This window comes from Chenopodium quinoa, unplaced genomic scaffold, assembly GCF_001683475.1.
Source record: "Chenopodium quinoa cultivar QQ74 unplaced genomic scaffold, ASM168347v1, whole genome shotgun sequence".
Taxonomy (NCBI): domain Eukaryota; kingdom Viridiplantae; phylum Streptophyta; class Magnoliopsida; order Caryophyllales; family Amaranthaceae; genus Chenopodium; species Chenopodium quinoa.
Genome location: NW_018744603.1, coordinates 559,045 through 582,947, shown reverse-complemented (window position 1 = coordinate 582,947; position 23,903 = coordinate 559,045). Strand labels below are relative to the sequence as shown.

Sequence of the window (23,903 nt, the reverse complement as noted above, 5' to 3'; positions counted from 1 at the left end):
ATCACCATCGCATCTGCTTCTAAGGTAGGCCAAAAGTAGCCCTGCCGCCTTGCCCGTTGAGCAAGCGTCCTACCGCCTATATGGGAAGCATAGTAACCAGAGTGAAGATCGTCTAGTATCTCTCGTCCCTTTTCTGGAGTAACACACTTTAAGAAGGGTTGAAGGTACCCCCTTTTGTGAAGTTCTCCCTTTATTATTTCAAAACTGGTTGCTCGTTTTTTCAGTGCTGCCGCCTGTTGATGATCATCCGGCAGGGTACCATTTGCCAGATATGCCCTGATTGGATCCATCCAGGTTGAGCTTATGTCTACGATTCCAATAGGGTCTTCCTCGATGCTTCTCTTCTCCATTACTTCCCAAAAAACCGTTCGAGGAGTATCAGAGGAGGCGGATGATGCTAATTTTGACAGTGCATCCGCCTGGTTGTTTTCTGATCTCAGCACTTGGATCAGATGGAAATCCTCAAGGGAGCCGACTGCTTGTCGGACCGCCTGTAAATACTTGATCATGGCCGGATGGGTTGCTTCATATTCGCCATTGTACTGACTCACTATCAATTGTGAATCGGAACAGGCGTCTATTTTTCTTGCCCCTGCCGCCTTGCACATGCGGATTCCGGCTAGTAAAGCTTCATATTCTGCCTCATTGTTTGAGGCCTGAAAACTGAAGCGTAGAGCATACTCGTACCTGTCGCCCTCCGGCGACTGACATATGACGCCTGCTCCACAGCCATTTGAAGTAGAGCTTCCGTCCACATATACCTTCCAGACTTTGTCTGGAACTTGAGAGTTAGGGGGACGAGTCATCTCAACAATAAAGTCAGCAAAGGCTTGCCCCTTCACTGCTTTTCTAGGCTCGAAAGTAACTTCGAGGCTCTGAATTTCTATGGCCCATTTGATCATTCGGCCTGACGACTCCATGATGGTCAGTGGCCGCTTGATAGGTTGGTCTGTATACACGACGACTGCATGTGCCAAAAAGTAGGGCTTCAATTTTTTAACAGCCATGAAGAGTGCAAGACCAAATTTCTCCACTAAGGGATACCTCAACTCGGCATTTTTCAGTACGTGACTGACAAAGTAGACCGGGAGCTGACAACCGTCTCTTTCAGCAAGGAGAACAGCGCTTAACGCATGATCAGAGACGGCCAGGTACATGTAGAGTACTTCTTTGGGCAAAGGGCTGACCAGCCTCGGCAAGGAATGCAAGTGAACTTTCAATTTCTGGAAGGCCGCCTCAGCATCCGGCCCCCATTCAAACCTTGCCTTTTTCTTAATTTCCTGGAAAAAGTATAGGCATTTGTCGCCTGATCGGCTTAGAAATCTTCCCAAGGCCGCCAGACAACCTGCTAACTTCTGAACCTCTCGGATGGTACGAGACGACTGCATGTCGATGACCGCCTGTACCTTCTCAGGGTTCGCCTCTATTCCTCTCTGATTGATAAGGAATCCGAGAAATTTCCCAGACTCAACTCCAAAGACACATTTCTTGGGATTGAGCATGACATGGTGCCGCCTGAGTGTGGCGAAAGTTTCTCGGAGGTCCGACAGATGATCTTGCTGAAGTTTAGACTTGACAATCATATCATCAATATATGCCTCGACATTTCTCCCAATCTGATCAAAGAACACAGTGTTTATCATTCGCTGGAAAGTGGCCGGGGCATTCTTAAGACCAAACGGCATGACCGTGTAACAGTATAATCCTTGATCAGTGACGAAGGCCGTCTTCTCCTGATCTTTCTTCCATAAAGGAATTTGATGGAAACCAGAGTAGGCGTCCATAAAGCTCATCAAAGCATGGCCGGCTGTTCAGTCGACCAGGTTATCAATTTTAGGTAGAGGGTAACTGTCTTTAGGACACGCCTTGTTTAAGTCTGTGTAGTCTACACACATTCGCCAGGTGCCATTCGGCTTTTTAACAAGCACCACATTTGCAACCCAGTCTGGGAAGTAACATTGCCGAATGAACCCTGCATCAAGTAATTTTTTAACTTCGGCGGCTGCCGCCTGACCTCTTTCTTCGCCATGGTTCCATTTCTTCTGCCGTACCGGCTTCTTTTTCGGATCCACAGCCAGTTTATGTACCGCCAGATCAGGACTAATGCCTGGCATTTCATGGACTTCGAAGGCAAAGATGTCCTTGTATTCTTTCAATAGTTTGTGAAAATCGTCACCCAGGACCTTTAGAGCAGTCGTCCCAACTTTAACTGTTCTGTCAGGGCGCGAGTCATCTAAGATTAGGTCTGTATGCTCACCAGCTGGCTGAGGGCGGAATTCATCCGACCGCTCCTCTGCCAATGATTGCTATTTTCTGTCTTTTCTTGCGGCCCCTGTCTGGGATGCCTTTCTCTTCTTGCCGCCTGCCTCTTGAACAGGCGCACTCTCCTTGACATTGTCAAGGTATATTTTTCCACCGCTCGACATAGTGGCCATAACAGTAGGCTTGACATCCGAGAGATAGCACTCTCGGGCCATCCTCTGATCTCCCCTAAGGGACCCGACTGTTCCATTATCCCTCTCAAACTTGAGCAACATAAGAGATGGGATTATAACAGCCTTGGAATTATTCAGGGTTGGTCGTCCCAGAATCATGTTGTAGGCCGAGAGTTCTTCTACTACCAGGAACCGGACTACCATGTGTCGTCCTTCTCCTTTTTCACCCAGGCGGATGGGTAAATCCACTCGTCCCACTGGGTGGACGACTCCTCCTCCAAACCCTACTAAAGGGTGGGAGGCCGGATGTATGCAATCAGTCTGATATTTTAGTTTCGACAGACATTTGCGACTGATGAGATCTGAGGAGCTTCCGGTATCTATGAGGATTCGGCCAACTCTCTGGTTGGCCACTTTACATTCAATAACGATAGGGTCGTCATGCGGCCCTCTTACCCCTCCTAGATCTTCTTCAGTGATGACAATCTCAGGAAATGAATATTTGGAGGGCCGTTCTTGGTGAACGGAATTTACATCTAACCGTCTGATATTGTCTTTGTTGCCCTTAATAGTGGGGCCGCCTCCTGAGAAGCCGCCTGCAATGGTGTAGACGACTGCATCATCTGTATCGGAGCTGTCGGTATGTTGATTCTTTTTGGCCGACTGCTTTTTCGAGGAAGTGTTCCCCGTAGATATCTTGACATAAGTGTCAAGATCACCTTGTTCAGCCAGGCGGTCCAGATACCGCATGAGACTGATGCATTCATTGGTGTGATGACCAACATCTTCATGATAAGCACAGAATTTATCTTGGTTCCGGTTGTTTGCAGAACCCTTCATGGAGACCGGCTTCTCAATTGAGATTCGTCCCTTGATCTCCTTTAGGATAAACTGGCTATCCTTGTTAAACGCATACTTTGGGGAGTATGGTTTGAATTCTTTTTTCTTTTTCTGGGCCAGCTGTTTAGAGAAATCAGCCGCCCAGACCTCTTTTCTTTTCTCGTCTTTGTTTGACGACTGTTTCTGTCGTCCTTCTCTTTTGTCGAACCTTTTCCCGTCCGACTGTTTTACCGTACAAAGATCAGTCGCCTGTATATAGGCTTCCGCTTCAATCAAGGCCTCTTGAAGAGTCGCCACCCTCTTTCGGACCAAATCAAATTTGAAGGTCGACCCGTCTTTGAGACCTCTGAAAAAGTCAGTATAGGCTACTTCATCCGGTAACCCTTGAATCTGTATTCTCATCAGGTTAAACCGCCTGATGTATGAACGAAGCCCCTCCTTCTCGCCCTGCTGAATTGTTCCAAAATCAAGGGTCGTCTTCTTCGCAGGGATGTTCATGGCAAAGTTGGAGGTGAATAAGTAAGCAAGCGTCCTGAAGCTATTTACACAACCAGTCGGCAGGTTGCCGAACCATTGTTGTGCGATTCCTTTGAAAGTCGCTGGGAAACACTTGCACCAGGTGGGATCATCCAACCCTTGAAGGTACATCAGGTTGGTGAATGCCATCAGATGGTCTTCTGGGTTAGTAGTGCCATCATAGGCGCCTACTAATACATTTTTCACTTTGGCCGGCTGAGCGGCTTCAGTAATTTCCTTGGAGAAGGCCGATGGCTGTTCACCAAGTCTAAGCAACCGTAGCTGCCAGTCCATAGGTTGGACATTTTTTGCTGCTTGTCCACCAAACGGAGGTGGCTGTAAAAAATACTGTTGTTGCGGTACAAACGGTAAGTTTGGTACCGCCTGGTCGCTATGAAAGCCGGACTGACGGGAGGTGCCGCCTGACTGACTCTCATGATACGACTGAGTATGCCTCATTGAGGTATTTCGCAGACTGTCTTGGAAGTTTGAAGTAGAGGCCGACTCTGACAATCGATCACTCTTCTTCTGCTCTAGCAGTAGCCGAGCGTCTGTGTATGATTTCCTCGACCCGTCCGCCTGAATATGACGAACAAGTTTCCTATTTCCTGGAGTAGGAAAACGGTATTTTGTGAAATCAAGGGCAGTCGGCTCCCGCTTCCTAGATTTAGGATGAGGAGTCGCCTCTCGCCCTTGAACTGGCTTCCTCTTTAGTGAAGTGGAAGGTTTCTTAGCCGACTGCTCCTTGTCCAGAGCAGGCGGCTTCTTGTTGATCAACTCTTGAATTTCTCCCTTGAAGTCCCTCATGAAGGTCATGAGTTCGTTCCTTGTGATGGGAGCAAACCCATCAGTCGGCTGCTGCCGAACAGGCGGTGCGCCTGCTGGCTCACTTCCAGTTTGAAGATGTTCCCGTTCCCTCCTTTCGGTATGACGGGTACGTCGGGCCCTTAGGGTCCCGTCTGAAGCTGTGTGAGCTTCAACTTCAAATTCACTCTCAGTATCGTGGTCCGACTGAACTTGAGGGTCGTCTAGGGGACGCCTCTCTTCAGGAGTCGGTACAGACTTGGATGCCATCTCAGAAGTACTCTCCCCACAGACGGCGCCAAATGTTTCGGGGTTTTCTGATGTCCTGCGGGAGAGTTACAATTCCGAGACTGGAACCGGACGCCTGTACCTGCAAAACAACGGAGACTCCTGGTGGTGGGAGCTCCGCCTCCAACGGTCAAGTTAGTACTTGATTAAGGAGTAATTAATGCGGAAATTAAAGTGATTGGGTCTCTCTAGGTGAGAGTGTTTAATGTGAGTTTTTAGCGTAATCAGCATGTAATTCCTGTCCTCCCCCCTTAATGAGGATTAAGGGAGGTATTTATAACCTTGGGAAACGTGTTAATCCTAGGTTTAGGTTAACCTAGGGCTGATTGGGCTTCCCTCGGAAGTTGGGCCTCGGTGGCCGGTTTCTCCATTAGGCATGGAGTATGCCACGTGTCATGACATAATAGGTCCAAGGTGGACGAATAAGCGCGTGCCACGTGGCAAGCCCTGACAGTTACAACTGGGGGACACTTGGCAGGACCTGATTGGCCCACGTGGCGCATTCCGATTGGTGGGAGCAAAATCCCCTAATCAGTAACTTTTAAAAAAAAACAGCCGGAAATGGGAAGTGTAACACTTAAAAAAACACAGAGGGAGTAGTATATATAGTAATATAAAAACTCGAATAAAAAAGTCAATAATTAATTATGGTCGGGTTAAATTCGAATCGGGTAAAAATCAAATCGAGTAAAAATTGGGCCGGGCAAGTTATTTTCCGGGTCAATTTCGGATCGGGTTGAGCTCGGTTCGGGTCAAATCGGTTCAATTTGAGTTCAGGTCAGGTCTAATTGGATTCAGGTTGAGTTCAGGTCGAATCAAATCGGTGCTGGGTCATGTTCAGATCGGGTCAAGTTCGAATTCGGGTTGAGTTCAGTTCAGTTACAGATCGGGTTTGGGTGTTGAATTTATCTAATTAAATCGGATCGATTACAGTTCAAAACGGATAGTTTTTTTGGGTCAGTCCCATTTTGAGTCTTTTGACACCTGTACATTTGGCCGGAGACATTAAAACATTGAATTAATGGCCGAAAAAACCAAATAAGAAAAACGTGATGAATATTACAGACCGAGTGAAAGATATTTTCACAATTCACTCCCAAGTCCACCTACAAATCTGACTCTTTTCTCCAACAATCAAATCAATTCAATTCAAATCAAATATTACAAATCATAAATCAATAATCATAAACCAAAAACGATCAGATCAAAAGATTAGCAGAGAATAATTTAGCAAAATCAAACAAAAATGGCTACAACAGCACTATCAAGCTCAAGCAGCAGCCATCCATGGCAGTTAATCTCAAAACCTCACACCAATTTTACACTCTCTTCTTTCTCAAATTCATTCATTTCTCTCTCTTCATTTTCTTCTTCGTGTTCATCTTCTTCTAAAAATTCTAATGCTTCCAAAAATTTCGTCTACATTTGTAAGTATTCTGCTAATGATAATCGAGAGAAGGCAATAGTGGTTTCAAAACCCATAAAATCCCATGAATTTGGGGCGTTGTTTCAAAAGCGATCATTGTGGCGTAGGATCTTTTTCACTTCCAAGAAAGTTCGCGCCATTATTCTGCTTAATGTCATTACTGTTATATATGGTGTGTTCTTAATTCTGTTCTATATTTGGTGTTATTTTGCTGATTCTTTTTTTGGTACACAAAAAATCAATTTAAATGTTTTGTGATGATTGTTAATTTGGTATTATTTATGAAGCTTATTGTAGTTTATATTTTTTAGATAATATTATTAATGTTTGTAGTTGGATGATTGCTATGATGATAAATCATTTTTGCTCCTCAAGTGAGTTAACCCCAGATCATTTTTAGACTAAGGCTTTGTTGTTTTAGACTTTTAGTAGTACTTCGTAATTTCGTGAGAGTTTGTTGGTGTTGATTAATTACTTTGATAGAGCTTCAATTGATAAATTATACATTTGGCTATGGTAATACTAATGCAAATTAGCTTCCGAAAGACAGAAATAATGGCTAGAATATAATTAGGGTAGAGTTCTTTTTCCAGGCTAATTTTACTACTGCCCCCAATGTTACATGGACTATGGTCCCCATGTCCAACACGGGTATGTGTCCAAGCGCCCAACTCAGCTATTTTGTGTAAAAAAAACCATGGTTATGAATCGAAAGTGAAGTGTCTAAGTACCTATGTCAGAGTGTCGAGGGTCTGACATAGGTACTTGAGGTGAAATGCAGAGTCCATGTCTGCCCCTTCATATGTGGACTAGTGATATTTTCCTACCAACTTCAATTGTCTTGGCAGCAGTAAATATGATTTTTGAAAGATTGTTACTCTAAAATTGGTGTTATGAATTTTGGAAGTGATATGTGCTGTGAGGTGCTTTTGAGTAGAGATATAACTTCTATATGATTCCTAGGGGTTTATTATGAATCAGAAGTTGAGGCGCGATTTGACTGCTGCCTACATTGATTATTGAAACTTATGTAGTGAAAACGGTGAAATATGTTTCTAATTGCTTGCCTATTTTTATAGTTGTTTAATGATTTCTGGTTGAACATTATTAATGATGATTTGATTATTATGGCAGCTAGTGACATTCCAGTTCTGAAAGAAGTTGAAGAATTTATGGACCCTGCTACTTTCAATGTTTTTAGATTTACTCTATCAGCTGTTCCCTTTCTACCTGCTGCATTTCAAGCAAGACATGATGCGCACGTCTGCAAGTCAGGAGCAGAATTGGGTTTATGGGCCAGTTTAGGTTATCTTTTTCAGTCACTTGGGTTACTTACATCTGATGCAGGACGTGCATCTTTTATCTCTATACTTACAGTAAGCTTCTATATTCCGGATATCAAACCTCATCTGGTTGTAATGTATTGATTGTGATATTCTTTGTTGATTTCTTGGCCATGCTTCTGCTCAGATCATTGTGGTTCCTTTGCTTGATGGAATGTTTGGATCAGTGATTCCACCTCTTACATGGTTTGGTGCTATCATGTCGGTTGTAGGGGTTGCTATGCTTGAATCTACTGGATCCCCACCTGATGTAAGTGTCTTATGCCAGGCCAGTCTGTGCTTTATGCTTTATGTCATTACATTCTTATCATAGATAAATTAGTAATCACCATTATCTGAGCTCTGTGCTAGATGATATGGCATTGTCTGATATCTTAAATATCTCAGTATAATCTTTTTTCAGGTTGGAGATCTATTTAACATTCTGAGTGCAGTTTTTTTTGGCATTAATATGTTGAGAACTGAAAGAATATCAAGATGCACAAGCAAAGAGAACTTCATACCACTTCTTGGATATGAGGTAAGTTCAATTTTAGGAGCCCTGAAGGACTTTTCATGTTCAACGTTTGGCAATTGAGGTTCATTTCCAATTCAGAAATACTTTACGTATGTAATAAAAAAAAAAAAGAAAAAAAAAAAAGGCTACCTGTTAATTGAAAATATTGATTTTTTTCGCCTGTGTCCTGAGCAGTTCTGAGGTTTCCTCCAGGTATGCGTTGTTGCACTATCATCAATAATCTGGCTCTTCTTCGATGGTTGGTTTGGTGAAAGTCTTAGACCATGGACATGGGATTTGTTTTGGGCTTCATTGGTCTCATTTCCCTGGATACCAGCAATATACACAGGAGTATTAACAACCGGGTTATGTTTATGGGTAGAGGTAAACTTCTCTAAACCTTAGTTTGACCTATATTACAGTTACTTCTTTTCCTTCATATGAGCAATGGCTACTTACATCTTTATTTAACTTTGTATATGAATTACATTCCTGGTTCTTGTTCTTGTTGAAATTATTTCTTGGCCATCTAGTGTGTATAAACTAATTTTCAGACCACAGATTATGCTAATAGAGGTAGCATGCTGATTACCTTCTGCATCTTGTAATGGTAACTAGACTCATGTGGTGAAAGTAGTAATGAATTAATGACAGAAGCTTTGTGGAAAATTTATACATTTTAGACTGCTGGGTCTAGTGAACCTTGTGAAATTATTTGAGATAACATTTTAACAACGTGGAGTAGATTATAAAATCAAAAGATATGTTGTGTTTATTTATTTTTGAAAATGGTAATATTATGCTTTTCAGTGGGTATCAGCATTGACAACCTGGAAGTGTTGGGAATTGTTATATTGAAGATACATATAGGTGCATAGTGAACTTCAATTTTTTTTTTTTTTTTTAAAACAAGTAAACAAATTGTGAATATGGTGTTATGCTGACCATCTAGGATATCATATCGTCAGGTAAAATTCTTTTGTGACGTAAAACATTTCTTAATGCAGATGGCTGCAATGAGAGATGTATCAGCAACTGAAACAGCGATAATTTATGGAACGGAACCTGTTTGGGGTGCAGGGTTTGCTTGGTTCCTACTTGGTGAAAGATGGGACACTATTGGATGGCTTGGTGCTGCTCTTATCCTTGGTAAGCAATCAATAATTTGATTAGTCCTCACACATGCCCTGTATATTACAAATGCAACCCCCCCCCCCCCCACCCACACACTTCCCTTCCCCTCCCAAAAAAATAAAAAATAAAACACTTATCTGGGCTGATGTGGTGGTAGTGGGTAATACTATCGTTACAGATTTGATTCCATCCTTAAATCTGGAGCAAAGATTCTAATGAATATGTGAATCTGTGCTGCAAGTACACCTATGCAAATCTAAGTGCCGATGCTTCTGTCCTTTTGATTGGAGCCCCATATCTCTTCCCACTTGGAATGGAACAAATTTAGCAATTTGTAATTTCATCCTCTGCATCTAAGTTGGATTTCTGAGGTGCCAATTCTTTCTTCGTAAGAAGCATTTAAAAAACTGCTAGCCAATTGCAAAAATTTTGCTAGGAGTACCCGATGTGACCGAAACATTTTAGACCAGGGCAATGATTGAGGAATTATAGGAATCTAATGATCTTTGCTATTATAGTGTTTACTCTGTACTTATCAAGAAAGCTTGCTCAAGAATGTGCGCTTCACAGAATTAGGGATGTTTAAGTGATAGCCGTAATTTGTTGATTCATCTTACCATAGGCTTCTTTTTCAAAGTGGGTTACCAATGTTTAATCCCGGAAACTGAACAAGCCTGGACCACCTTTGGAGTTGGAAACATGAATGTATGGTCCAACAGGAACCCTTTTCCTCCTTCCCCCCTTACCAACCATGAAAAAGACCTGCAGATCAGCTTTAGAAGCTAAAACTGAAACCCGATTTGGATAAAACTATAAGATTTGGCCAGTCAGGTTTGCAACTTGGTACAGCAAAAAAAATAGTCTTGATGAGCTAGTCTGCCTGCATATGAGAGAGATTTACTAGCCTAATGGCTTCAATGGAGGAGTTTCGATCACCTTTTAAATTGATTCTGTTAAACTTATTATCAGACAGAATCCCTATGTATCTCACTGGTGGTTTCCAAACCTTTTGTTTCTTTAATTGGGAGGCACCACCATAAATGCTTCAATTTACTACGTATTAGTTATGGTTCTCTCTGGAAGGATTTTATGGGAGGGAATAGGACATGTGAATGTTGGAAACATAAGTAAAGGAAAAATCTAAACATTATTACCTATAAAGCAAAGTAGTAAGTTGATGAAGAAGCCACTCTTGTTCCTTGCCCAGCCTCTTGTTTTCAAGTTTGTTCCAGTCTCTCATGCATTAATATCTAAACTTCTATGTTCTATTCAATACTATACTTGAATATCTCCTGTTTTTATGTATGAGTGATCATGATGGTTGTACCTCACTTGTGCTTATTACACATTATCCTCTGTTGCAGGTGGAAGCCTAGTTGTTCATATGTTTGGATCTTTATCGTCCACAGATTCTGGCAGTGGTGAGGGGTGATCTAGAATAGGCCTCAAATTATATATCTGGAATGGTAGATTACACTTGAGTGATAGATAATGTAGATAAGATGTGCAGTGTATGTATAGATAGCACCATAGTTTAGTGTACATAAACCTGATACGTAAGTACATAACAGTAAAAGCGAAAACATGTTAATATCCTTCATCTAAGCCAGTAGCCATTAGCCAGCTGCCAGCTGCATTGCTGCCTTAAGTTTCGAAGTTTGGCATATTTATAAAATATTTTCTGTTTAGTGTTTTGGGTATGTAATCTTATTAAAATGTATAGATATTGAATTTGTTACAATTACGTATAAAATTTGGCATTTATACAGCTTTTTACATACTTCACATTTATTTGATTATCAGAAATTCAGAACTCAGCATGTTGTGAAATTGTTATGAATCGCGCAAGTTGTTCAATATGAAATTGAATACTAGGGAACTGTAATTTGCCTGTTTCATATTCAGGGAAAAACCTCCCATTTCATGTTGCTAATGCTTTTGCAAGGAGAGTGTGGGGAAATTTTGTATTGAGAAGCTAGGCTTTGCTGTTAAGGAGTGGTGTGTTTATGGCGAAATATACTCACGGATGGTAGGAACGAAGAAATTTAAGTTGACCCTGTGCTGTTAGGAACAAAGCAGTTGAAGTTGACCCGGCCCTGTGCTGTTAGGAACAAAGCATATTAATCTGGAAGTTAGTCAGCTTGTTGTGATAAATCCATGGGCTCCTAGCCAAGATGTTATGAAAGAACTGATTACTGAAGCTCCAATATGTATGAAACTACTTGTTTTAGATCATTGATACAAAGGAATGCAGTGGATTTATAATCGATACAATATCGCTATGCATTCATCTGTGGCTACATGACCGCTTTAGGAAGATTGAGAACAAGGAGAGTTATAAGCAAAACTGATGACTGAAGGTGTCATTTTTGTCATGTAGGAAGAAATTATCCAACATAGGACATTATGCAGATGTATGCTCTTGGGTGGGATTTGTGGGAATCAGATACGCACCAGCACCAACAGTTGACCAATAATCATACATCGTTACAAGTTCTAAGTATTACACTATTACTCCGTATTTGTTATGTTTAATGGGCAAAATAATGCTCAATAACACCAAACTTTGGGTATATCACATTTATTAATATCATGTTGTACCACTCATTGGATTGGCACCGACTTGTTCATTAAAAACAAAGTTGGCATTAGTAATATTGGAGACTTAGGGCCGGTTCATATTTACTTAATTTCACTTCAGTTCAGTTTAGTTCAGCTCCAATCAGTTCAGTTCAGCTCAGGTCTTAATTTCCCTCTCTCATAAAATATTCATTTTAGCTTAGTTCAGTTCAGTTTAGTTCAGTTTCAATCAGTTCAGTTCAATAAATGTGAACAGGCGCTTAGAGTAATACTTATATCAAAATTCAAGTGATAGAATGGATCATATTTTGTGCATAACAATTCACTATTTCACACCTGAGTACACACTTCACAAACAGAATCTGACCCCTTTCAAATAAGTTAATTCAAGTACACCTATATGTACAGTCCAAAAGCATACACCAAAAAATAAAGTAGGATTTTTTTTGCATAAACTCTTAGAGGAGAGAGAGTAGGAGAGTAACAGAAATGGCTTCAGCAGTAGTTTCAAGCTCAAGCAGCAGATATCCATGGAAGCAGCAAACCATAAAAACTTCATTTTTCTGTCACCAGTCAAATCCATTCATTTCTCTCTCATTTCCTCATCCACCTTCTAAGCCATCCAACAGATTCGTGTACCTTTGTAGGACTCCCGCCAATCAAACTACTCCGCCGAAGGCGCTTTCGGCTTCTCAGCCAATCAAATCTCCGGATATTAATAACTTCAACCTGTTATTCCAAAGCCAATCATTTTTCACCTCCAATAAATTTCGCGCCATTATTTTGGTCATTACTATTGTTTATGGTATGTTCTCTATTATCTTTATTGTTTTTTTGGGTTGAATTTTGTGAAATTTTCTATAAATTTATTCTTCTTTTCTTCTTGTGTTGTGTATTATACTTGTATGAAGCAGTGTTGGTTTAATTTCGGACAATGGCTAAGATGCATTCTGTTTACTTGAATCTAGTGGGTCTCCGCCTAGTGTAAGTGATTTATGCTTGAAGTCATGTTGCATTTTTAATGAAAAATCATTAATCACATACTATCTAAACTCTATGCTGAACAATTTGTGATTATTTGATTAGTTCAGCATGAATTTTTTTCAGGTTGGTGATCTTTTTAACCTTCTGAGTGCGATTTTTTTTGGTGTCCATATGTTGAAGACTCGGCAAATTTCAAGAACCACCACAAAGGAGAAATTCATACCACTCCTTGGAATTGAGGTTAAGAGCCTTGAAGAAGATTTCAAATTTTACGTTTGGGCTTGAGTGTTTCAATTCCTACTTTCCTAGGCATCCAAATTTTTAATAAAATGCAACTTTTTTTTATTGCACTTGTTGATATCTTTGCCTGTTCTCTGAGCAGTTCTGAGGTTTCATCCAGGTATGTGTTGTTGCAGTCTCATCAATCACCTGGTTCTTATTCGAAGGCTGGTTTGGTGAAAGTCATAGACCTTGGACATGGGAATTGTTTTGGGCTTCATGGGTCTCGTTTCCTTGGATACCAGCAATATACACAGGAGTGTTCTCCAGAATATGCTTATGGGTAGAGGTACTTTTCTCTTCAAAGCTTTGAATTATGTGAGCCTTCTTTCTTCCCCCTCCCCCCTCGTGATTGCTAATTATTAAATCTTAATCTTAATCTTAATCTGTCATCTTATTTCTCATTAGGTTCTCTCTCTATTTGTTTTTTTTTTGCTTGCTAAATTTTAATGACCAATTTTTTTAAGAGTGCAGTATGGTAGCGAGATAACATGCAGATTACATGTTGAATTAAAGTAATGTTGTGAACATTGGCATAAATAGAAACTTAAGCATTTTGAGTGCTGGATCTATTGAAAACTTGAGTAAATGGATGGATTAATTAAGTTCGAAAGACTGAATCTTCGTATTTGCATTGAATAAAGGCTAGTCTCTATATACAATTGCGACTAGCATTAGTTTGTATAGGCATTTTAAGGGCCCAAACAAATAAAAGACAGATCTCAAAACTAATTCTTTCTAGCTACTGCCTTTATACTTCTTCCCTAAGTTCCAACTTACAAGCCCTATACTGTGTATCAGCAGTTAAAGTGGAAATTGGAAATCTGGAATAGGGAAATGATATGTGGAATATAAATTAGATGTATAATGAACTATTAAGCATACCATTTGTTGTCAGAGGTAAAACAGCTATGAATATGGAGTATTGTTAACCATATAGGAAATTATTGTTGTTCAGGATTATCATATGTTGTTCATCATTTCTGAATGTGTTTGGTTCTGCAGATGGCTGCAGTGCAGGAAGTATCAGCAACTGAAGCAGCTATTATTTACGGACTGGAACCAATTTGGGGAGCTGGCTTTGCTTGGTTCCTTCTTGGTGAAAGATGGGGTATTTATGGATGGATTGGTGCTGCTCTTGTCCTTGGTAAGAAATCACTTTTTTTATTACTAGTTGAATTTCAAATGCATTGTTGTTTTTTGGGAATCAATCATTGGCTCACTCAGTTGAATACATTCTCCAAAGAAACCTTGGAAAGAAATAGGCAGCAAATGTAACACCTATCTAGGCCTCTCTACTGTGTATGCCTTGCGTATTTCTTCAAGCAATGACTGTGCAGTGTCAAATTTAAGAATCCCGGGCAAAGATTGATATTCAAGTAAAAGGACCATGTACAATTGACCAGACTTTTTTGTAGGAGACAACCTATTCTTTGCATGCTCTAGATCTCTGTTACTTTTTTTATGGCGTTTAGTTATCCAGGAAGTTTACTTGGGTAATGGGACCTCCCAAAAGCCAGCGCATTTAACTGAATTGACCTTGCCAGAGGCTTTTTTTTCTGGGTGCTACAAGCTCTGACAACTTCAAAACAGTAGTTAAATTTCAAAAATAGATTGAGCAAGCCTGAAACGCCTTTGGACTTGAGAAAAATAATTATTTCCCACTCAACAAAAGATGTGTTCCCCCTTTATCCTTACCAACCTCAGTTGTATTCTGCACATTTGTTGAATATGCTTTGCCAGAGATTCAGTAAGGATGAAAGGCTTGACTTGTCGAGTTTGCACCGAAAATCACATTTTTGTTGAGCTGAAGTCTGCCTGAATATATGAGAAATTTACTAATCTTTTGGCTTAGTGAGTGGAGGAATTTGTTTTTAATCAGTTTTTAGCATTGTATCAAAGTGCGTTCTATCTCCTAGTTGGAGGTACCACTTTAAAACTTCGATTTACTGTAACATGATATTTTTGGAGGGATTTTATGGTAGGAACAAATGTTATGATGTTAAGAAAAAAAATGAAAGGCTCAACATTTTCTACCAGAAAAGTGATAGTATTACCAATTACCAAAAAATCTGAGCATAGCAACTTGTACATAAATTTGCCTGCATCCGTTTCCTTGGTGGCTTCTCCTATGCTGATTGCAGTTCCTTTGTTATGCAGGTGGAAGCCTAATTGCCCAAATGTTTGGATCTTTGTCATCTACTGATTCTGGAGATTCTGAGCAGTGAACAAGAATCAGCATCGAGTTGAGTTGTTAAGCAGTGAAATCAAATCAGCACGAAAAAGTTGATAATGTGGCTACTTTTGTGCAATATCTGTATAAATTTCCTCGCGTCCCTCCCCATCTTTAATTTTCTTAACATTGTTGATGTGTACATAAAATCTGGATATTGAGAAGCCCTTTGGCATGGCCGTGTACATAATTATCTTAAACATAATCATATATTCATATGAAGTGTACGCTTACTGTAAAGCCGTGTTGCAGGCACTCTTTTGATTTTTAAGTTTGGCGTCTATTTCAAATATTTCTGGTTGGTACTTTTGAACAATTACATTTTGCAAGATGATTTTTAAAAGGATAGAAACAATAAGGGGGAAATTTTGTGAAGAACTACCATGAGAACAACAACCATTTAAAACTTTTTTTAAAAAAAAACTACCACAAAAACATAAAAAGTTTAAATAGCACTACCTTATCAAGTTTTCCGGCTAGAATCTTCGGTCATGGGGCCCTAATCTCTTCATTTCAATCGATTCAGGGTGAGAGAAGAAGCAAAATTGTTTGCCAAACTCAATTGTTTGACATTTGCTACTAGGGAAAACACCTCGCTTCACATTTGCTACCGGTTTAATTAATTTATTTATTTATTTATTATTTTTTTTTTAACTTTGCTACCACCTAAAATAGCGTTTGTTAAAAATCACTACCACTTAACGGAATCCTAATTCCGTTAAGTTTATTCTAAAATTTTTTTTAAAAAAAAAACAAAAACAAAACAAAAAAATCAGCCACCCAAAACATCTTGCTTCTCCCATTAGCTGTAACACCCTAGAAATTCCTTTCCTTAAAATACCTCTTTTACCCTTTTGAAAATACGAATTAGGAATATCTAAGACAATACCGCCACCGTAAAAACGGCTAAAGCAACTATCAAAGATACACAGCGGAAGACTTAAAAATCAAAACCATTCAAAATAAAGTCAACTTAAAAGTCAACAAACGAAAGTAAAGTTTTAAAACCAAAACCAACGAAGTCAATTAAAATCAAACTACAACTTGGAGCCATTAAAGACCCTTATTCAAACCAAACCCAAACAAATCCAAATCCAAATCCTTGCGTTAGTCCACATATAAAATAACACCATAAATATTCAATGCATAAAGCACATCGTAAACTAATAGAAACTAGCATGATTCGCTCTTCACTCATGCCCCGTCATGAATATGCTTCAATATTGAAAAGTTTATCTCTACTTGTTTCCACTACTCTCCATTAAAAATAGGTCATCATAGGGCCAAGATAAAGACATGGCCAAAACACACAAACACACACAATCAGCAAAGCTGAGTACATAAGCGTAATTAAACACACTTAACATGCTTTCACCTATCAACACACACACTTACCTCCATGCACCTGTTTACAAGCACACACAACATCAATAAGACTCATTATCTAGACACTAAATAATTTATTTAGCGTTGATTACGCATCGAACGGGTTTCCAACTCTACCTCCCCCAAATAAATTGAGGTTAACTGACACGGGAGCTAACCGTGCCAGCGAAAAAACCACACATAGGTGACGGAATTCCTGCGCGTAATGATAAATAAAAAGGAATGTACAGCGTCCTGTACTCCATTAGAAGCTATAGTTAAATATAAAACCCCATAACTCCCCCCATATGTTCATACTCAAGGTATATACGTTCCAAGAGTATTGGTGCGTAATCTCTTTCACTTTACGTTATTTACATATTATTAGACTTGGTGATGACTCTCAAAGCATAACGATTCAATCAACAACAATTTTTTTTTTTTTTTTTTTTTTTTTTTTTGAAACAAAGTCCCAATGGGATCAGCTTTCATTCATAGAGATATCACGTTCCACCAAAGATACAATATCAGTTGGAAAATCTAACAACCAAACATATCTTCCCACCTCCCATGGTAAACAATGAGAAAGCTCATTTGCCACCTTATTTACATCCCTATGAACAAACTTCCAAGAAATAGCCTTAAAAGAACTAGAGACATGATAAATATCATCAAAAACCATATGCAGGGAACTCTTCCCTCTTTCGCGAGACGAGATTGCGTTTATCACACCCAAGCAGTCACTCTCCACTTCGACTTGATGAAACCCGAACTCTGCAGCAGCCTTAAGCCCCATCAGCACGACCATGGCTTCGGTAACATCAGGGGGCCAACGATCCTCCATCCTCCATGCCACCGCAAGCTTCACACCACCATCACAGTCGCGAATCACAACACCCAAAGATGCACCTCTTCCCTCAGCAGCTCCACCATCAACATTCAATTTAACCCAGCCCCGTTTTGGTGGCTTCCATTTATGACGCGTCCTTGAACTAACTATAGCTCCCCTGTCCTCTGTTTTCAGCTCTGCCAAGAGCTTCCCAACATACTCGACTGAAGCCTTCGGATCACAAGCTTTCCCCTCAAAGAGCCACTTGTTCCTCACATTCCAAATCGACCAACATAGCGTCATAAAGAGAGCATGGTCTCTACTCGGCAGCTTCTCCAAACAATTGAAAGCCAATTCCCCAAAATTATGAAACATACCCCTCATGTCATAATCAAAACCACTTTCCTCCCATATCAATCTTGCTATAATACAATCACGCAAGCAATGTAATTCTGACTCCTCATCAACCTCACATAAAGTACATATAGGACTCTTATCGGGGAGTCTTTTACTCAACCCCCTTGACGTGGGTAGAGCTCCATAGCACGCCCTCCAAAAGAACAATTTAATACGAGGTAAAACATTGACATGCCATATCTTACTCCATACTTTTAATTGAGAAGAACTAGAGGCAACACCTTTATCAATCGAGTCCCCAAAAATAGCATGATATGCTGACTTCACCGTGTAGTCACCACTCTTATGCAAATCCCAGCAAACCACATCATCTGGAAGTCGAAAACTTAACGGAATACTCAATATACGATCTCTCTCAAAAGGAAGGAAAATAGAATTCACCAAGGGCACATTCCAAGAAGCAGACGTGAGGTGTATGAGGTCGCAAACCCGCATATCAACTGGCCAATCCCCCCTTGTTGAGATCACCATACGAGATTGGGGTCCTGGGATCCATGGGCTACCCCAAACTGAGATGTTGAGACCATCCCCGACCCGCCATCTAACTCCACGCTTAACAACCCACTTCACACCCCAAATTCCTCTCCAAGTATAACTCGGAGTACTCCCCAAATCTGAACTAAGGAAGTCCCCATTAGGATAGTACCGAGCCTTTAAAATCCTTGCGAACAAGCTGCCCGGATGTTGGATTAAGCGCCATGCTTGCTTACCCAAAAGAGCTGCATTAAAATATTTAAAATCTCGAAATCCCAGCCCTCCTTTAGCCTTCGGTTCACAAAGTTTTTTCCAAGCAATCCAATGAACCTTCCGCTCACCATTTTTCTGACCCCACCAAAAATTAGCCACCATCGAACGCAACTCATCACAAAAAGAGGAAGGAAATTTGAACACACTCATCGCATAGGTAGGGATAGATTGGGCCACTGCCTTAATCAACACCTCCCGAACCGCCTTTGATAGAAATCCCCCTCTCCACCCTTGAAGTCTCTTCCACACTTTTTCTCTCACTCCCTTCGTAATAACCCTTTTTGATCTCCCCACCACCGTTGGCAAGCCTAAATATTTGTCATGAATATCCACCATGGCTACCCCCAATGAACTTGCCAACTCTCTCCTCCTATCCACCTCCACACCTTTGCTAAAGGACACAGTTGTCTTATCAAAATTAACCATTTGCCCCGACGCCTCCTCATACACCTTAAGGACCCCTTTGATTGTATTAATCTCATCCACATTCGCCCTAGAAAAAATAATACTATCATCTGCAAAAAATAAATGTGAGATCGAAGGAGCCAATGAAGCCACTCTAATTCCATACAACTGGTTCCTCTCCACCGCTCTACTAATAAGCCCTGACAAAGCCTCAGCACACAAGATAAACAAATATGGGGAAAGAGGATCACCTTGACGAATACCCCGAGAAGGGGTAAACTCCCCTGAAGGTGCCCTATTTATAAGAACTGAGAATGACACAGAACTTACACAATGCATCACTTTATTTATCCAATGATCAGCAAACCCCATTTTAACCATAACCGCCTCAAGAAAACCCCATTCTACTCTGTCATAAGCTTTCGCCATATCAAGTTTCAGAGCAATAAAACCACTTCCACTAGTAGAATTTTTCATATGATGAAATAATTCAAACGCAACCAGAATATTATCAGTTATCAATCTCCCCGGGGTAAAAGCACTCTGGTTGATGGAAGTAATTTCAGAAAAGAACACCTTCAAACGATTATCTAGCACCTTCGTAATAAGTTTATAGACCACATTACACAAACTAATTGGTCTAAATTCCGCCATTTTATCTGGTTCTTTCTTCTTCGGGATTAACACAATAAAGGTTTTATTAATTTTCTCCGGCATTATCCCACCACCATTAAGCACATTAAGAACCAAAGATGTAACAGCAGGGCCAACAATATGCCAATAAGTTTGGAAAAATAAAGGGCACATACCATCGGGCTCGGGGCCTTTAAAGGGTGCATTTGCTTCAAAGCTACAAACACTTCTTCAGCCGAGTAGGGGGCGCAAAGACCCTCATTCATCTCCTCCGTTACTCGTCTGTCCACACCTGCCAAAGCTTCATCAAAATTCATGGGATCTGTCGAGGAAAAAAGCTTTATAAAATAGTCCTCCGCAACTTTGCTCATGCCCTGCTGATCATCAAAACACGCACCCTCATCATCCATCAAGTGCGTAATCTGATTTTTTGCCCTCCTCTGTGAAGCCTTCCTGTGAAAATAAGAAGTATTGCGGTCCCCTGCTTGAAGCCACAAGTTTCTCGACCTTTGCCTCCAATACAACTCTTCATAATGAATGAGATCAGAAATTCCTTTGACAATCTTCCTTCTCTCATTAACACGGGCTGCTGATCGTCCTCCTTTATTAAGAATTCCTAGCCTTTTCCTCTTCTTTCTAATCTCCCTAAAAATATGACCAAAATTCTTATCACTCCAAGATTGCAGTAACTCACCACACATTTCAATCTTACCTTCCAGCATGTCTCCTCCCACCACCCACGCATCCTTCACCACTCCCTCGCACCCTTCATCTTCCGTCCAAATTTGCTCAAATCTGAATATTTTTTTGTCCTGCCTCTTACTCTCTAATCCCCCTCCTTTCTCTAACATGAGTTTAATTGGGGCGTGGTCCGACCATTCTCGTTCCAAATGAACTAATTTTACCTCTGGGAACAAATCTAACCAACTCTGCAAAGCTAGTGCCCTATCAAGCCGACACTGTATATTATCATTATCACTCTGGCCATTATCATAAGTAAACTCGTATCCCGAAAAAGGGACCTCACACAAGTGACAACGATCAACCACCTGCCTAAAATTCTCCATTAGCCATATGGCCCTGTCACGACCACCTTTTTTCTCCGAGTCTCGAAGAATCTCATTAAAATCCCCAATACAAACCCACTCCCTCACCTCCCCACCAACTAGATCAGTGAGTAATTGCCAAGATAAATGCCTATTATGTACTTCCGGCCAACCATAGAACCCCGACACACGCCACTCCCTAGGACCCACTCCAGTCTTAACAACTACATCAATATGATGTAACGACATCGAACACAACTCAACATTCAACTCCTTGAGCCAAAATAATGCCACACCCCCCGACCTCCCACTACTATCTACAGCAATTCCATCATATCCCACAAGTTTGGGCCGAATTTTCATCATCTCACCGCTACTCAACTTCGTCTCCATTAGAAATAAAAGAGACGGGGCCTCTCTCCAGACCAAGTTTCGGAGATTATTAACCGCAGAGGAGTTGCCCAGTCCTCTACAGTTAATACTTAAAATACTCATTGAGCTCGGCGGGGCTGCTCAACAACAGCCTCCGCCACCCGCAAACCGTTATCATTAGTCAAACAAATCATTTTCTTTCGTCCATACTCATCACCGTCACGCTCATCAGTACAACTTCCCACTCTCTTACCAAGCACACCTCCAGCATCAGTTTCCATACTACAGGCAGTAGGGTCCTTCACATTATCCACTCTCTTTCTCACCTTTCTCCTATACCCCACCTTACTTGCATCAGCCCCACATCTCACAACAAATCCCCCAACATTACCCAGCAGCTCTTCACCCCACTTACCAATCCCCTCACTTTCACAATTCCCACTTTCCCCATAGATTCTCTCTGATTCACTCACCTTTTCTTTATTAATAAGCTGATCATTCACATTCTCCTCACAATTCTTTCCATTCACAATAGCCGTGGCCCCCACTCCAATAGTAGAATCCACCAATTGCGAAAAATCCCCTTTATCACTATTAGAGTCCCCTTTGTCACAGATAGATTTCACCTGGAGCTCTGTTTCCAACTCCTCAACGACCTCATTCTCCTTCTCACCATCAAAAGAAAGTTGCGAGTCCTTAGTTACAAAGAGTTGCTTACGTGAAGACATAACAACCTCCACCTCTTTCGATCGCCCTTTTCGCGGAGATGCTCTAAGCCACCTCCCCCAACCCAGTCTACTCTTCTTCACTTCCTCAGACACCATACAACAATCTCGCTTCGAATGTCCAATTATCCCACACGCAAAACAGAAGAATGGGAGTCTCTCATAAGCAAATTCAATGATAATCTCCTTCCCACTCTTATCTAGGATGCGCTGGAACCTTCGCAGAGGCTTAGTCACATTGATCTACAAACGGACACGTCTAAATCGATCCAGTCCCAACAAATCTTCTTCAATTTCAAGAACCTCCCCCCAATTCGCCACTAATTCTTTAACATCCTCATCGGACCTGCAATTGAAAGGCAAGTGCTTCACCCGAACCCAGAACGGAGAGTGATAGAGAGCCACCTGTTCTGGTTGCTCGTCACCCTCCACCTCCTTCAATATGAGCAACATATTATCGAAACACCACGGTCTACCCTTCAATACCTTCTCCTTATCCCTCCAATGAAAGAATTGAAAGGCATAAAGGTTTGGAGCTAGAACCCTAATCACTACTTTATCAGTTAAAGTCCAATCTCTAATCATCGTATTCTTAAACGCCTCCAAATTATAGGGTCTATCAGTCACAAGTCTTCCAATGAGCATTAGGTGAAATTTGTCAGGTACTACCGACGAATTGATCGCACCCAAGTCCACAATTCCACCTTCATCCTCTTCAATTCGTAATTTCGCATATCTCGCTGCAATTTCGTCAGCCATAGCTGAAGATCGAACCGAGAAACAGTCACAAAGCATCACTAGAAGCTGTCAAGCACGACAGCCAAACCCTACGAGTCTAGAGAGAAACGGCCCTTTCTTTCGAGGGAGTTTTTGTGATAATAATTTTGGTTTAATCTTAATTTAATCAACAACAATTATTCAATTAACAAACATACTAATTTAATTCTTGAATATTTAGTGACCACATAATATTTAATGTTGAACCCTTTTTAATTCTACCTCAGTGTCAAATACACCTTAAACGCATAAAGCGCCAAAAATCCTATCCCTCGGTGTTAAAAACGCCTTAAATGCACAAAGGCACCAGCATACAATTTATTCCTCGTGTACATAGACACTTATATAGCTCCTTCCTCATGCTTAAAGCATCAATAAAAATTATATGAACCATAATAAAATTCCTTTTTGATATTCCAAGCCAAATTAAACATGTAGTTTAATTAAACATGCACTCTAACATGCCCTAAATAAAAGTGTAGTCCATATAATCATGCCAAAAATATGATTTTCCAATCCATAAACCATCACAAATAATTCATGCTTCACAATTCAATCACCAACACCAATAATTCACAATTCCATACATAAACCTTAGCATGATACTACTTGTAATTGATTGAAGTCAAGCCTAGCATGATACTACATCACCAAAATATGTTAAGTACGCGAACGTACCTTGAGTACGATCTTAAAATCGCCACGACTAATAGAAATTGCTTACTTCAAAGTCTTCTACACATTAAAGTCATAATAGAGTATTAAAATCCATTCTAAACAAATTTCCAGCAATATATACTATTATAAAATCCCTTATAATTTAATTAAAATAAGCTGAAATTATATTTAAAACACCATACTTAAGTCTCAATTAGTGGGTAATTGAAATTCCTTCAAGAATCATAATATTAAGTGCTCTACATAAAATTCCAGCACTTTATTTTAATTAAAACTTGCTGTAATTTAGTCTTGAAACACTTTAATCAAAGATCTAAACCATAATACATCATAATCTTTCAATAATTCATAAATCAAGAACCTAGGGTTTCAAAATTGGGGATTTTTAATAAAAACAAAATCTGAAAATTTAATAAACATAATTATAATAATCAAACATCAAAATTAAATCCCAAAACTCATAATTTACAATTAGATTAAAGCATAGATTAAATTAGAGCAAGAAAGATTAGATTTTTTAAGTTTTTTTTTTCAAAAACAAGGACTGCCGA

The 23,903-nt window shown here is 40.2% G+C and overlaps 2 protein-coding genes and 1 long non-coding RNA gene across 5 annotated transcripts; 2 read left to right on the top strand and 1 right to left on the bottom strand.

The window, feature by feature from the left end:
* The first annotated feature begins 5,911 nt into the window (after positions 1 to 5,911).
* On the top strand, positions 5,912 to 11,067 carry LOC110699923. 2 transcript variants are annotated; one of them, XM_021877419.1, is made up of 7 exons: positions 5,916 to 6,481; positions 7,444 to 7,685; positions 7,780 to 7,902; positions 8,056 to 8,172; positions 8,362 to 8,532; positions 9,156 to 9,297; positions 10,647 to 11,067. In XM_021877419.1, exons 1-7 carry the CDS (start codon positions 6,130 to 6,132, stop codon positions 10,712 to 10,714), a joined length of 1,215 nt encoding a protein of 404 aa, XP_021733111.1. In that variant the 5' UTR covers positions 5,916 to 6,129; the 3' UTR covers positions 10,715 to 11,067. The 2 variants fall into 2 exon arrangements, with proteins under 2 accessions (XP_021733112.1, XP_021733111.1); XM_021877420.1 differs by lacking the exons at positions 9,156 to 9,297; positions 10,647 to 11,067 and adding an exon at positions 8,959 to 9,053 and having other exon boundaries at positions 5,912 to 6,481.
* A 1,146-nt stretch (positions 11,068 to 12,213) lies between these two features.
* LOC110699922 lies at positions 12,214 to 16,556 on the top strand. 2 transcript variants are annotated; one of them, XR_002507024.1, is made up of 6 exons: positions 12,216 to 12,667; positions 12,777 to 12,846; positions 12,970 to 13,086; positions 13,229 to 13,414; positions 14,131 to 14,272; positions 15,286 to 16,556. It is a non-coding gene; the product is annotated as an uncharacterized LOC110699922 (long non-coding RNA). The 2 variants fall into 2 exon arrangements; XR_002507023.1 differs by having other exon boundaries at positions 12,214 to 12,667; positions 12,970 to 13,414.
* Positions 16,557 to 22,140: 5,584 nt separating this feature from the next.
* Positions 22,141 to 22,692, bottom strand: LOC110699962. The gene has a single exon (XM_021877454.1). It carries the CDS (start codon positions 22,690 to 22,692, stop codon positions 22,141 to 22,143), a length of 552 nt encoding a protein of 183 aa, XP_021733146.1.
* Positions 22,693 to 23,903: the final 1,211 nt, after the last annotated feature.